General features: G+C 46.5%; 1 protein-coding gene across 7 annotated transcripts in view; it reads left to right on the top strand.

The window, feature by feature from the left end:
- utrn (utrophin) overlaps positions 1-16,081 on the top strand; it is a 233,379-nt gene that overhangs the window by 41,163 nt on the left and 176,135 nt on the right. For 5 of the 7 annotated variants that reach the window (XM_056294967.1, XM_056294965.1, XM_056294970.1 and 2 more), the window contains exons 31-47: positions 535-663; positions 1,912-2,082; positions 2,279-2,335; positions 2,676-2,831; positions 3,762-3,899; positions 4,073-4,168; positions 4,420-4,587; positions 4,749-4,921; positions 8,111-8,261; positions 10,275-10,450; positions 11,008-11,143; positions 11,567-11,716; positions 11,886-12,137; positions 13,523-13,624; positions 14,311-14,422; positions 15,000-15,217; positions 15,787-15,904. In XM_056294967.1, coding sequence (XP_056150942.1) covers positions 535-663; positions 1,912-2,082; positions 2,279-2,335; positions 2,676-2,831; positions 3,762-3,899; positions 4,073-4,168; positions 4,420-4,587; positions 4,749-4,921; positions 8,111-8,261; positions 10,275-10,450; positions 11,008-11,143; positions 11,567-11,716; positions 11,886-12,137; positions 13,523-13,624; positions 14,311-14,422; positions 15,000-15,217; positions 15,787-15,904 — 2,503 coding nt within the window. The remainder of the gene's footprint in view (positions 1-534; positions 664-1,911; positions 2,083-2,278; positions 2,336-2,675; positions 2,832-3,761; positions 3,900-4,072; positions 4,169-4,419; positions 4,588-4,748; positions 4,922-8,110; positions 8,262-10,274; positions 10,451-11,007; positions 11,144-11,566; positions 11,717-11,885; positions 12,138-13,522; positions 13,625-14,310; positions 14,423-14,999; positions 15,218-15,786; positions 15,905-16,081) is intronic. The other 2 variants (XM_056294966.1, XM_056294968.1) reach the window with 2 other exon arrangements.

Raw genomic sequence — 16,081 nt, 5'->3', positions numbered from 1 at the left:
TAATTGATTATTACGTTTACTTTATGAACTCAATGCTTTCAAGTATTGTGAACATCTGACAGGGGACATGGGTTGCTAAAGAAAATTTAGAAAGTCATGAAACTTTTTTTTAAACCATGGAGAAATGATAGAAAAACAGGATATCTTAAAATCTTTGTAAATGGCTTGGAAAGTGCCCTTTATTATAGGTTAAGTGTATGTCAAGCTTACCAGCAAACAGTCCTTATTTGTTAAAAGGAAGCAATAGTCCAAAAATCTAATTTTATGATAACACTTATCTAATATAATACTTTTAATTATATTAGATAAGGTATTCTAACACTAATCAGAATACTTTACTCAATAAAGTATTCTGATTAACTGGCCAAGTGAGAACAGACGTTCTGGGACGATCCAACTGGCTCTTCAGTAGTAAATATTTCACGTGAATAAACTGACATAAGAGGACGTAGTGGTGATGAATAGTTTTACACCTTGTAAAGTCTCTGAGCCTTTTGTTGCCTTTTTTTTTTTAATATCCCTTCACATGAGCAGAGCCATCAGAGTGAGGTGGAGATCTTCGACGAGAACCTAGCTCACATCAGCACCTGGCTTTACCAGACCCAGATACACCTGGATGAGGCCGAGAGGCTGGCTCCCGCAGAGAGGGAGAGGGTGGTCAAGGTAAGGAGGGGGAGCAAGGCAGAGAGGGGGGGGGGCGCACTGTGAAAAAGGAGAGCTGGGAGGGTTAGGGATTCAAGTCACACTGTGCACTATAACCACTTATGCTAACGAGGACAAAGCACTTTGAGTAAATGTGTTCAACAAGTGTGTTATGAGAGCGAGGCCACCTATAGATACTACAAAAAGCTAGTAGTCCCACCAGTATCTATTTCACTTTCACTAGTTCACCCTATATTGGCAGTGGATGTATACACAGGTGTATCTTTTCAAGTCTATAGAAGTCCACATGGTTTACATCATAAAAAGGTAAAACAAATGTGAAAGATAGGATTCTACAAGCTGGAGGCTCGTCCTCCCACAGCGAGGGTCCATGTTTTCCAAGTTGAGCCTCACACAAAGTGTGAGAGGAGGAGGCTTTTCAAGGTGGAGGACAAGGAGGGGCTTTGTTGAGGTATGAAAAGAAAGCATGCACAAGGACTGACAGATGAAGTCTTTCATTTATTTCTTTATGTGCTGTAGTGTTGAAATAGGGTTCCTGTGATCGTGCCAAACAACCTGTGATTCATTAATATTACACGGTTAACCTTCGTTTCCCGCTTACAAGAGGAGATCTTTAATAAAAATCCTGCCTTTTTAGGAGCCTGCTAAATAAGAGCAGAACCTGTTGGATTGAATTTTAATCAAAGCAGGTGATGTCAGGGGGGCGTCTGGGCGGTGTGGTGGTCTATTTTGTTGCCTACCAACATGGGGATTGGCGGTTCGAATCCCCGTGTTACCTCCGGCTTGGTCGGGCGTCCCTACAGACACAATTGGCCGTGTCTGCGGGTGGGAAGCCGGATGTGGGTATGTGTCCTGGTCTCTGCGCTAGTGCCTCCTCTATTCGGTCGGGGTGCCTGTTCGGGGGGAGGGGGACCTGGGGGGAATGGCGTGATCCTCCACGCGTTACGCCCCCCTGGCAAAACTCCTCACTGTCAGGCGAAAAGAAACAGGCTGGCGACTCAACATGTATCGGAGGAGGCATGTGGTAGTCTGCAGCCCTCCCCGGAGAGGCAGAGGGGGTGGAGCAGCGACTGGGATGGCTCCGAAGAGTGGGGTAATTGGCCGGGTGTAGGGGAGAAAAGTGGGAAAATCCCCCCAAAAAATAAATTTTTTTTTTGATCAAAGCAGATGATATCAGCCAGTCTCAGACTGAAGACATACATAAAGGAATAGGAGTTCTGTATTAACCAGAGGTCGGTCTGTCTTCAGCGTATGCTGGTGGAGCTGGAGGACCTCAGTCTGCGTGTGGACAGTGTGAGGGACCAGGCCGTCATCCTAATGACCAGCAGGGGGCCTGCTTGTCAGGATGTGGTTGAGCCCAAACTAGCAGAGCTCAACCGCAACTTTGATAAAGTCTCCCAACACATTAAGGCTGCAAAGGTAAGAGTTAAAAACCCTCCCTTAAATGCCCAACTCAGCCAAGAAACAGACCCATGTGATATTCAGTCGGGGGGATCAAGGCCTCAGTGTGTTAAGCCAATAGTGTTTTTGAACCCTATTTACAGTCACTATCACTCTGTGTGTTTATGTGTGTGTGTGCATGCATGTGCGTGTGTGTATGCGTGTTGGCTTATAGTCAATGACAAGTCTGGAGCCTGATGATGAAGAGGGGATTCCATGGGCAGCACAACAGGTAGAGTAAAACCTCAGCCCTTCAAACCTGTTCACAAAGCGTTTCTGTTGGAAGCGTTTCTCCTCCACCTGTATTCAACCAGAAAGATATCAGTTCATTTCATTCATGCTACCTAAATATTGGGATGACTGTAATACTTCGAAATGTTCTGCCAAAGTTTATTGTTCACATGAATAATGTGAATATTAGAAAACACCATTGCCTGTATGGTTTCATGGATGTCTTTGAGCATACAGTGAGATATTTAATATTTTGCATCACTGCAAATTCATTTCGTCTGCCTGTGCTGTTTTTGACATTTGAAGTTAATTCATCGGTGGGTGTGTGCTGCTCTTCTCAGCAGGTCCTCCAGAGCCCGATCGAGAGCCGGAGCCAGGCCGGTCCTGTAGGGGCTCAGAAGACCAGGGAGGCGCAGGACCTCCAGGCAGAGCTCTTAGACACACTCAGGATTCTGCAACATCAGCAGGACCCCACACACATCCTGGACGATGACAAGGTACACGCAGACCCGTACGCTGCTCTTTAATTTCGTTTCCCCTGGCAGCACTTTGATAGCGCATTATTCTGTTTTTGGTAAGAACCTGAATATTTGTGTAACAATAAAGATAATCATTATTCATTGGGTGCAGAGTCAAGTAATGGCTTCCCACCTTGTTTGTAAGATGCCACACATGCATAATTGCCTCAGGATTTTTCAATTTTACAGGGTTCTGCATAAGGGCAGCAGCAATCCTAAATATTTCAAAAGGTTTTAATTAAGTGTGCTATCACTCGCAGTTTCTCAAGAGGAGCATGGAAACATGCATACGGAGTCCAATTGTTGAACCAGCTGCCCAGTGCTGCTTGTTATTCCCTGTCCGTCTTTATCAGTCTGAGAGGTTTATGAGGTTCTCTTAGAAGAATTTACCGGACTACAAGCTGTGTTAAAAAAAAAAAGAAAAGAAAGTGTCACATGATAAGCCAAAGCTCTGATTGGGCGTTGAAGGCCTAACAAGTCTGGATCTCAACCTGTGTTATCAAAGTTTATGGCGCTGTACACAATGTCTGGAGAAATCTCACCAATCCACAACAAGGTCAGTGTGCCAGTCAGGAAGTACATTCTTTTTTTTCCTCCAACGGCGCTTTGCCTGGGAAGGGATCTGACTCTTTTTGCACGGTTCAGCTCATATTTTATTTAAGCAAGGGAACAATTTAGAGGTGATAACTATTCGTAAATCCTTTTTTGCCCTTTGTTCGCCATTGCACATTATCAGAGTTGAGAGAGAATATAATTTCACTGGCTCATTGAAATTCTGAAAGGAAAAAAATAAAAATTCAGAATTTCTGAAATGGCTCTTTTAAGGTTTCCAGTCTCACCGCTGACATAACTCTGGAACTCTGTTAAGTCTTATTTGACCTTTCACCTCTGGGGCATCTTTCTTGCCAGATGGATGAGGAGAAGGCCAGCGTGGAGGACCTGCTGAGGAGAGGAGAGGAGATGCTCCAGCACACTGTGGACGTGGGGCAGGTGGAGGAGCTGAGGCTGCTGTTGCTGAGGCTGCAGAGCCAGTACTCTGCTCACAGGGTGGGTGAGACACAACATGTCACATAGATGCTAAAGTGGCACTCAAGGCTAAGAGGCCAAAGGAGGAGGAGGGGGAGCTGGCCTTGGTCATTTTGTCTTGTGTAAATGCAAATTTTGACCTTGCACCTGTGTCTTTATGTGTTTGTATGTGTGTTCGTCTCTGTGTATTTCAGGAGTTGAGGGTACAGCGAAGTAAGCAGGTGGACGTCTCTGTGGAGTCTTCTTCCTCATACAGCTTCACAGAACAGACAAGCGAGCTGTCTTCTATGGTGAGACCCCCCTCGCACAGACAGACACACACGCTTACATTTTCACTGGTAAAGGTATATTCAATTTTGTGTTTTTTTTTCTCGTACCATGTGACATGGTATATGCGTGCTTGGTTTGTAAAATATGCTGTGTTCAACTAAAATATGTAAATTGCAAAATGCTTTTTCTCTCTCATTCCCTGTTTGTTTATCACTTGCTCTCTCTTCCTCCCTCCGTGTCTGGTGTTGTCCTACTCCTCTGTGGCCAGCAGATGTCACCGGTGGAGCATAGCAGGGCCTCCTCGCTTAGTCCCTCTGACTACCTGCTGGACATCAACAAGGTTCTCCTGGCCATGGCAGACAATGAGCTGCTGCTCAATTCCTCAGAGCTCAGCGGGGGGTTGTACGAAGACTTCTCCAGCCAGGAGGACACACTCAAAGTGAGTTGTCCCTTTTTTTCTACCCAGTAATCGAGGTCAAAAAAAGTAAAAACCTGCTCTGTTTGGGATAATCCACAGAAGAGTATTAATTTCATATTCCCCCTGCCGTGTTATGAATTTGATTACGCGTCTCCCTCATCACCCAAATCACCCTTTCTCAGAACATCAAGGAGAGTCTGGATCGTCTGGGTGAGCAGGTGACGGTGATCCATGAACGCCAGCCGGACGCCATCCAGGAAGCCTCGCCCGCTGAGGTGGCCCAGATTGGCGATGCCCTGACCCAGCTCAATGCTGAGTGGGACCGCCTTAACCGCATGTACAACCACCGCAAGGGGTGGGTGTGCCCACACACACACACACACACACACACACTCACTCACTCACTCACTCACTCACTCACTCACTCACTCAGCCACACACACAGTGTAACAGATTGTATTGTACATATGCTCAACATGGAGATAATCCATCCATCATCCATTATCCAAACCGCTTATCCTGCTGGCAGGGTCACGGGGATGCTGGAGCCTACTCCAGCAGTCACGGGATGGCAGGCGGGGAGACACCCTGGACAGGCCACCAGGTCATCACAGACTGACACACACACACATTCACACCGAATAAATATATCTATATATAGATAGATAGATAGATAGATAGATAGATAGATAGATAGATAGATAGATAGATAGATAGATAGATATATGCTTGGCACAAAAAGTAAGAACATTTGTGTTTGGTAGATTATTTCTTTGTTGTAACAATGCTTCTTGGCAATAAATCTTATACCGTTGGAAAGCCTGTTTATTTCCCTTTTACATGGGGCCACATTTCTAAGGAACATGCATTTGTGGGATGAGCAGCAGAGCTGAGTATGTGGGTTGCACCCATGAAAAATTTGCCAAATCTTCTCTGCCATGCCAAACAGCTTATTTTGCTGTTGCTATTGACTCTTGTTTTGAGTGTCTGGTACCCCAGGTGCTGACAATCAGGTGCCTGATATAATATTTATTGCCAAGAAGCATTGTTACAACAAAGAAATAATCTACCAAACACACATTTCCTTACTTTTTGTGCTGAGTTTTTTTTTTTTTTTTTTTTTGTCAAAGTGAAGTTATCGTTTGGATCCCCCCCTCCCATTTCTCCCCAGTTGTATCCGGCCAATTACCCCACTCTTCCAAGCCATCCCGGTCACTGCTCCATCCCCTCTGCCGATCCGGGGAGGGCTGCAGACTACCACATGCCTCCTCCGATACATGTGGAGTCGCCAGCTGCTTTGATATTGTCGGTCATGATTGAAAGATTTTAGAGATATTTTTTTTCTCCAAAACCTCTGCAGCAACAAAGAACACGATAAATGCAATGAAAATCATATGAAACAAATTGCAGATTTAAAGTGCAACGGCAGTCCCGCTTGTGTGTGTGTGTGTGTGTGTGTGTGTGTGTGTGTGTGTGTGTGTGTGTGTGTGTACACGTGTGTGTGTGTGTGTTGGGGGGTGTACCTGTCTGTGTGAGCATGTGGGCTTGTTTGTGTGCTGCCAGTGAGTCGAGGAGACCTTAAATGTCAGCTGTCTACCAGTCTGGAGACTGTAGGAACGGATAAGCATATAGGCCTGGGCGCGCGCACACACACACACAATGGTGACCTTGATGAGTATTAAAACAATTTCTTGGGCATAAACAATCTCCTACTCATGTACATACTCATTTATTCAGTTAGTCACACACAAACACACACACACACACATACTGTTGACCTTGATTACAATGAACACAACTCCTTGGGCATAAACAGTCGTCATTTGCTGAGTACACTGTGCGCACATGTGAGGACCTGATTTGGTGGGCGGCACATTAACGCTGAAGCGCTCAGCCTTGCGTCACAGTGACCCTTTAGGCATCATTAAAAACCAAAGCGTGGGGTTTATTGGTTAAAACTGCCAATCCAAAACTAATTTACTTCCCCTGTCGCTAAGACTGAATTGGATTCCCTCTGGGAACTGCTGCAAGAGGGGAATGACGCCGTCATAACTGATGATGAGAGCTGGCTTTTTTTTAGATTCAATTTTTTTAGCAATCAACTGTCTGGTCTTGGTTTATTTAAGTGTAAACGTTCCAGTTAGAAGCCGTGCTCCCAAGTATAAAAACATTGGCGAGTGTTCGGAAGAGGTCAGGAACAGAGAAAGGCGTTTATTTATTTTCCCCTGTGGCTTGTTCATTTTTTACATATTGGAGGGGCGGCACGATGTTGGCGCAGTCGCCTTACAGTAGGAAGGTCCAGGGTTCGAGCCCTGGGCTAGTCCAACCTTTTGGGGTGGGGGGGTCATCCCAGGTCATCCTCTGTGTGGAGTTTGCATGTTCTCCCCGTGTCTGTGTGGGTTTCCTCTGGGTGCTCCGCTTTCCTCCCACAGCCCAGAGACATGTAGGTCAGGTGAATTGGCCATACTAAATTGTCCCTAGGTGTGAATATGTGTATGTGTGTGTGTGTGTGGGCCCTGTGATGGACTGACGGCCTGTCCAGGATGTCTCCTCACCTGCCGCCCCAAAGACTGCTGGGATAGGCTCCAGCATCCCGTGACCCTGATTGGGATAAGCGGCTTGGATAATGGATGGATGGACATATTGGAGGAGGCTCAGTATCCCGATAGAGGAACTTCTTCACCTCATTTTCACTGTAGTGCAGTGGATTCAGTTGCACTGGGGAACAATCAGAGAAAATTCCAAGTCCGCGGTGGTGTAGCGGTCTAAGCATCGGCTTTGTGTCGATGCAGTTGCCCACTGAGGACTGGGGTTCACGCCCCGGTCTCGTCAGATCCGACTATGGCCGGACTCGGTGAAGCAGCAATCATTGGCAACGCTGTCTTCGGGAGGGGGGCGGAGTCGGCTTGTGTTCGTCACGTGAATGCGTCTCTGTGTGTGTTGGAAAAAACAGTGGTTCGGCCTGGAGTCGCCTTGTCACAAAAGTGGGGAGGCGGTCTCCTTCGAGACTGCCGGCCGGAGAGATGCAGTTGGCGAACGCATGCAGTACGAGGGTGGGTGTTTGAATTAAAATAGGGATCGATTGGCCACTAAATTGGGAGAAAAATCAGAAATAAATTTATAGAGAAAATTCCAATTTTGTTGAGTTATGTTATTACCGTTGAAATATAGAGGGGTCGCTGAACAGCAGGGCTTTTAAAGATGATCAAGTGGAGGGCTTTAATAATGCTAATCATCTGAATTATGGTCCCGTTTGCAACACTGGTAAAACAGAGAGCACCTGATTGCTCACAGTGGGCTGCCTGCTTGTGTTTGATTGTAAGAAAATCCTGGAAAGTCTTGATTTGCCTACACATCAGACAACCCAGCTTCTCAAACAGTGTAACACCAGATCTCTTCCGAGCGCCTTGTGAAGCATTTGATGGAGTGCTAATGGCCACTTACGGGAAACGCTCTGCCGCTGCCACCGCCGTCATTGTCATCATCGTCTCAGTGTTGAATGGTTTTTATATGTGCATGCATTCAATCTCCCCTGATACTGCAGGACGTTCGACCGCGCCGTAGAGGAGTGGAGGCAGTTCCACTGCGACATGAATGACCTGAGCCAATGGCTGACCGACACCGAGACACTGCTGTCTGAGAGCACCAGCCCCGACGGCCAGCCGGACCTGAGCACTGCACGGCACCACCAAGAGGTCAGGCCAGGATGGATGGCTAATGTGTCTGGCTCTGTGTGTGTGTGTGTGTGTGTGTGTGTGTGTGTGTGTGTGTGCGTGTGCGTGTGCATGCATGCGAATGAGTAAGTGAATAGTCAATTTCATTTGTATAGCCCGATATCACAAATTACAAATTTGCCTCAGCAACACAAGATCCTGTCCTAAGACCCTCACATCGGATAAGGAACAACTCCCTAGAAAAGAGAGAAACAATAGGAAGAAACCTCAGGGAGAGCAACAGAGGAGGGATCTCTCTCCCAAGACGGACAATGTGCAATGGATGTTGTGTGTACACAATTTACACAATACAACATTGAAAGAGGATAACAGAATTATAATGCAGTTATAGAATATATGAAGAATAATGATGAGGAGGATGCCAAGCAGTGTCCAGATGCCACCAGACAGCCCAGAACCTGAGCCACGTGACCACCATCACCATGTTAAAAAGAAAAATAAAAAATAAACCTTAGTCACACATCTGAGTGAGAGAAGGCTAAAACATTAAAACGGGACAACAAATTATATGGATTTATAAGATACATAAAAAGAAAATGTGATGAGGGGGATGCCAAACAGTGTCCAGGTGACGACCACCGTCACCATGGAGACCTGAGAGGAGGACAGCCTGCACGTGCACACAAGGGAGACTCACATCACACCGTTCATATACATAGAGGAAGAGAAGGGACAATACATCATTCAGAGAGAGAGAAAAGACGGGAGAGAAGAGAACAGTTTGCAATAGTCAATAACCTATACTCTATATCTCGTCGGCAGAAAGGTGGTCGGTAAATTCACGGAGACCGAAACCGACCTGCCATGCAGTACAGGTTGTGAAGCACTCAAAGGCAACATAATGTAGGCTATGGCAAAAAGATGAATACAATTGGTATGGGCTATTCTGTCTCACCATTGTGACCAGTGACTTCTACAGGTCGGGGGGTGTCTGCAGAGCTGCAGTTGGATCTAAGGGGGAAATGCGGGGTCCCCACTCACTTTATGTTCCCCCAAAGAAACCCGCAGGTGAAAAGGAAGTCGACCAACCAAGCGTACATCGACGGATGCACATGGGAAGTATTTGCCCTACTAAACTACTGTGAGGGGTCGTGCAGTGGTGGGACCACGGGACAATAGGGAATTGGACAAAACCAGTAACGGCACACCAGAACAATACGCCATATGCTTATTTACAGAAAGGGAACGAAACCCAATCCCATAAATATGCAGCAGCAACATATTTACATTAGTCATTAAAGCGGCTGAAAGTGTTAGATGGGAGATAATTATGTGGATTTATCCCCCGCCCCCCCCAAAAAAAGCGAGAAAACAATCTGAGCTCTGTACTGTATCAAGTAAACATCTTTTACATTTAAGTTTTCATTTAATTGGACAAGAGTGGGAGAGAAGTGCAATGGAGAGCAACATAAGAGGCTGAACACATCTTTTAATTTGCTTTGTTTGATTATTCAAGCGGCGATATCACTCATGCACGGACCCGATTCCTTTAAAGGCCTGACATTATCATTTACAACACCTGCCGCCACTGTAGCATCTCCATCACCATGATTTACAAAGCGAAGGGCTTCACTCGGCAGCCCCCACCCCACCCTGCTACCAGTTCCCCCGCACACCTTTCCCACCGACTGAGGGAGAGACGAGAGATCAAATAGATTGGAATTGAGAGATCAATTAGCTGACTCACCCTTTAGCGGACTTAACGTGTTACCCTGCCTTCTTTATAGGTCTGTCTCTGTTAGTTCAATCTCCCTCTGCTGTGCGTGGAGATTTGGCAGCTTAAATCCTGATTTGCCGCAAATCGCCCGCATGTGTCAATGGGAGATTTGCCTGGGAGACGGTCTTGAGCTCGGGGATTTTGGCCTCAAGGTAACCGGGGCTTCTGCACTCGTACTGATGTCTGAGCTCACCCTTCTTCTCCTCCACCCCCCCCCCCCCAACACTCTCTTTTCTTCCCTCTCCATCTCCTGTCAGGAGCTGGAGGAAGGCCTGGCCAGTCACCAGCCTGTTCTGGCGGTTTTAACCCACACAGGGGAGAGGATAATCGGGCAGCTGTCGGCCCCTGACGGGCCTCTGCTGGAAGAGAAGCTGGAGGCTCTGGGCCAGCGCTGGAGCGACGTCAACCGGCAGGTTCTGGATAGGCAGCGCAGGTAGTGTGTTTGCAGCAACATATGGGATGCCATGTCAAGGCAGTGAGGCAGAGTGGTTTGGTGTGATAAAGAGGAGGACATCATCAGATTTTGACAGTGTATACTATACATATCATCTTGGCAGTAGAACATCTTACAGCGGAATTTAATACAAAGGTTGACTCTCCCATTCTGCCAGTGGCATTCTTGCTGTCTTAACGGTTAGCCAGTAACATTATCAGAGTTGTCAGTCGGTAGGCTATTCCAATAGAATGAGAAATTTTGAATTAAGCATTGCAACCTTAGAAGAAATGGAGGTCCCGATCCTGTTCATGTGTCCATGCGTGTGCTGTATGGGTCTGGCTGAATATGTGTTCATGTCTGTTCTTTGTATGTACAGGAATATACCTGTGTGTGTTTGTGTGTGTGTGTGTGTGAGCTCGAGAAAGTAAACACGTGCGTTATTATAAGCCTGTCTGTGTGTACTAGAAAGTTGTTTTTGTATGCATTCATTTTGTGTGTGTGTGTGTGTGTGTGTGTGTGCGCATGCGTGCATGGATGTGTGTTTGCACGTGCAGGTTGGCTGCAGGGGACCCAGCTCTGTCAGATCTGGTGAGGAGGAGTGGTGAGCTGGCCCTGTGGCTGGAGCAGGCAGAGAGCGCCGCCAGCTCTCTGCCCGTCACTGCCTCGGAGAAAAAATTCAAAGAACTCAAGGTACTGCGCGTCCCGCCCGCACTGTCACGCTAGTTTGACTCAGCCGGTGTCTTGCTAGGGAACAGCGCCTCGTGTTCCAGCTCTGGAGCCAGTTGGTGCTATTTTTATGGTCTGTTTTGAGTGTGTTTCGTTTTTCTTTTTTTTACATTTTTTTTCCCTTTGAGGTTCCAATCTCTTCACATTTACCCTTGTGTCAAAAAGCAGACAAATAATAGCCATTATCTACACGACCCGCTGCCCTTCAACACCTTGAAACGACTATTGTTTGCTTTGAAAAACTACATTTGCTTGAGCAAGCATTCTTCCTTGGACTGAAGTACTCCTCGCCTGAGAATACCCCTTTCTCCACTTCCTTTCAACTCTTTCTCATGCTGTTAATCTGTTTGCACTTGTATTCCCCTGATGTGAATGCTTTTCCTAAAGGCCTTGGCAGAGGAAATGGATGCGCAGAACGAGCGTCTTGCTTGGCTGAACAAGCATGCCCCTCAAATTCTGGCCAGTTCCAGCGTCAGCTCACAAGACAGAGACCTGCACATCAGCAAGCTGCGAGCCATCAACCTCAACTGGAGCCAGGTAAGAGCAGCACGGGGCCTGCGCATCAAAGCCCAACATCATCTTTTATTCATCATTTTGCCTTTCATTCAGAGGCCTTGTGCAGATTGTAATACATCATGTAACATGAGAATTTAATTGGCTTCTGATATCTTCACTGATTCCCTGTGTCCTGTCTGACCTTACCTAGCTCACCGCTCGCCTCCCTATGCCCCGCCATCCGTCGTTTTCTTCATCCATACCTTCTTCTTCTGCCCCTGCCTTCTGCTCCCCCACTCCTCACCTGCAGGTGACCCGGGAGCTGCTGGATAAGGCAGGAGAGGTGGAGGAGAACCTGCAAAGTCACGGCCAGTTCCAGGACAGGATGAACAGACTGACCGACTGGGTTCTAGTCACTCATCAGACTCTCACATCCAAAGGCCTCAGCCCCACCCAGGCACAGGTATGCCCCTGTCCTGTAAATCATGACCTTCCACCAGTGCTGCTGGTTTTCTATTCTGACTGTTGCTCCGGCCAATCCCATTTCCAATCATGCAGGAATTAGACGTGGAACAACAGGCAAACGTCATGAACAGCCTATAGTACCCGGGGGTCCCTGAGGAATGTATTGAGAACCACTGCTCAAAATGGATTATGAGAACATGCAAAATACAGAGCACTGCATATTGAAACAAAAGCAGTAGAAATATACACACACCAAGCGTCGAGTTTAACATCAAGAACTCTTTCTGACTTGGAACTGGTTCTGAATAGCATTTGTTAAAGAACATCTTTCAAAGCCATTTACTGAGTCCTGAAAATGCTGTTTCAGTCAAGAGTTTGCAGAACAAAAAAATGGATTGAGCGTCGAAAAGTCTTTAAAAAAAGTTTCAGCCAGTTGTCAGGTCCTGCTGAGCTAATGTCTTCATCTCTGTCTACGTTGTGAGTCAACACGGCATGTGGGCTGTTTATGACTTGGCTGACCGGCGCAAATGCTGAAGCGAGGCCAAGCTTTGCGAAAGACAGGAATACAGCAAACTGTGATCATCACCATTAGATCATTTCATGCAAGGGAGGAAAGCACCTCCAATATGGCGAGGCATTGACTGCAGAATGATTTAAACCTGAAAGGATGCACCATTATTTATGTCTGTCTGAGTTCCAGTCGTCATTACTTTCCACAGAGCCGGCGTTTGCATCGTTAGTGCCTTGCAGTTAGATTCAACAACATGTAAACAACGGGATAACCAACTTTTATATGGCAAGATGGGGGATGATATTCATGTTCGATATTTCTCTCTGATGCAAATTCACATAGCGGTATGACCCCCCTCCTTCATTTCATCCTTGTAGGGAAACTCCATTCACCATTGCAACGAGGGGCCAGATTTGCATGGAAAATAGCAACAGTTCTCATTCATTTAAAACAGATTATTGATAGATATACAGGATATTTATTGATATCCTGCGATTATTTATGATAAAACTGACTGCATGTGAAGCTGGTATATTTTATCAAGATTAGAATTCTGAAGAGTGATAGTATCTTGGCAAAATTGCAGGAGGATGACCAACATTGTTAAGCACCAAATGTGATATTGAGATTATAGCTGTTGCTTTTGAAAAATTTTGGCTTCTTCTTCAAAAATTCTGACAAGAATCAGAACCGGGATTCGGAACCAGATGTGATGAACTGAATCAGAGTCAATGAAATCCAAACAATACCCAACCCTACACGTACACACGCAAAGTGTGTACGTGTAGGGTTGGGTATTGTTTGCACACACAATTTTGTGTGTGCAACGAGTGTCAGCAGTTTTCTTATTCATGTCTTTTTTTGTGTTGAAGGTGCTGGAGGCCTCTATGAAGGATAGGAAGAGAGACTTGGAGGACCTGTTGGCTCGATCTATAGAACTTCAGAGACGACAGCAGCTTTTGCCACAGGAGAAGGTCCCAGTTGCCATAGTAACATAATATACTATAGCGTGATGCAAATGGAAAAAAAATTATATTGTTTAAGTGACAACTGTGCACTGAAAGTGTAGTTTGGTTAGCAAGAAGTACTATGATTAGGCGTCTGGGTGGCGTAGCGGTCTATTCCATTGCCTACCAACACGGGGATCGCCAGTTCGAATCCCCGTGTTACCTCCGGCTTGGTCGGCGTCCCTACAGACACAATTGGCCATGTCTGCGGGTGGGAAGGCGGATGTGGGTATGTGTCCTGGTCGCTGCACTAGCGCCTCCTCTGGTCGGTCGGGGCACCTGTTCGGGGGGGGAGGGGGAACTGGGAGGAATGGCATGAACCTCCCACACGCTACGTCACCCTGGTGAAACTCCACACTGTCAGGTGAAAAGAAGCGGCTGGCGACTCCACATGTATCGGAGGAGGCGTGTGATAGTCTGCTTCCCTCCCTGGATCAGCAGAGGGGGTGGAGCAGCGACCAGGATAGCTCGCAAAATCGGCTAATTGGCCAAGTACAATTGGGGAGAAAAAAGAAGTACTATGATTGAAGCAAGTACAGATGGATTAACTTGACATGATTTGCTCATCATATGAAGTATTAATGGTTCAAATGATTAAATGTAAGTACTGTGTAATAAATCAATGACTCTCCTCTGGTCCTCCATATCTGTAGAGTAAGGTAGAGCAGCTGGCCGCTGACTGGAAGGCCCTGGACAGCCAGCTGAGAGAATCCCTCCAGCAACCTGTTTCTCCATGGACTCAACATGTGGTTCAGCAGCAGCTTGGTACATTCCATCACTTTGATTGAGTTTGAAATATGAAATATGGATCTTTTTCATCAATTACCTGCTCTCATTTTGGAGTTTATCATGTGCATGAGGATGAAAAGGTACAGCGTATTCATAATAAAGGAATAATCCCTGTACTGTGGCATTTAAGATATGGCATTTGAGGCTCATGGTTGCTCATCAGGCATTTACTTGACAGGGAAATGCAGGCTTTTATACAGGAATTCACATAGATGAAGGTCAGTCTTAACACAAGTATTGACAGTAGGTACCTAAGTGACAGTTGCGATGTTCTTCATTAGCCAGTCTTAATCTAGTGGATTAAGGAGATACCTAAATAAGCAATAAGAAGTGAACCAGAAAGTCCTTAAAGCATATCATGAAAATGCAAACCCAGATGCCACATCGCATCTGCCTTTAAACCAAGATTACTGTGAAATGACAGCATGGCTTTAAGGCCACTGCCAAGCTTAACCCTTGCTCTTACCAATGCTTTTCACAAGCTCAGAGAAACTACGCATGTCAACATTAAACACCCAGTGGTCTCTCTCTCTCTCTCTCTCTCTTTCCTCAGTGTCCTCTGTGCCCTCTGCAGTCCAGATGGCCAGTCTGTTAAGTGAGGATCCTCGCCACGAGACCCCCCATACCCTGGACACCGTGGCACCCACAGACCTCAATGAGACGGCCACAGAGCTGGCTGACTGGCTTCTACTCATCACTCAGATGCTCAAGTCCAACATCGTTACTGTTGGAGACACGGAGGAGATCAGGACCACTGTGGGACGTCTCCAGGTATACCTATTTGTTTTTTTCACCTCCTTTTTCTCCCCAATTATATCTGGCCAATTACCCCCACTCTTTCGAGCCATCCTGGTCCCTGCTCCACCCCCTCTGCCGATCCGGGGAGGGCTGCAGACTACCACATGACTCTTCTGATACATGTGGAGTTGCCAGCCGCTTCTTTTCACCTGACAATGAGGAGTTTCACCAGGGACACGTAGCGCATGGGAGGATCACACTATTCCTCCTAGTTCCCCTCCCCCCTGAATAGGAGCCCCAACCGACCAGAGGAGGCGCTAGTGCAGCGACCAGGACAGATACCCACATCCGGCTTCCCACCCACAGACACAGCCAATTGTGTCTGTAAGGATGCCCGACCAAGCCGCAGGCAACACGGCGATTCAAACTGGCGATCCCCGTGTTGGTAGGCAACGGAATAGACCACCACACCACGCGGACGCCCCTACATAATATACTTTTGATACAGCATGTATGTTTGCACTTTTTCCGTGGTGATGCAGGTGTTTTAATACATGTGAGTTGAAGAAGTTTTGTTTCATACGCTTCTGTTGCTTTGCTAGGTGACTAAGAGTGACCTGGAGCAGCGACACCCACAGCTTGAGGACATTTTCACCCTGGCCCAGAACATCAAAAACAAGACCTCCAACCTAGACGTTCGCACATCCATTACTGAGAAATGTATGTACACAGCAATACACATGTATTGAGTGTTTTTAAATGTAGAGAGAGACAAACTTTGAGACTAAAATGTCAGCCTTGTAACGGGCCACATTAGGGCAGGGATTTCAGGTTTGGCCGTTCAACTCTGGCTTAGAAATCTCTGGTTTTCTGCTTTTTTTTTGTGCTACTTGTTTG

Source organism: Lampris incognitus, chromosome 15, assembly GCF_029633865.1.
Source record: "Lampris incognitus isolate fLamInc1 chromosome 15, fLamInc1.hap2, whole genome shotgun sequence".
Lineage (NCBI taxonomy): Eukaryota > Metazoa > Chordata > Actinopteri > Lampriformes > Lampridae > Lampris > Lampris incognitus.
Note: the sequence above shows the minus strand (reverse complement) of the source record. Positions and strands in the feature narration are given on the sequence as shown.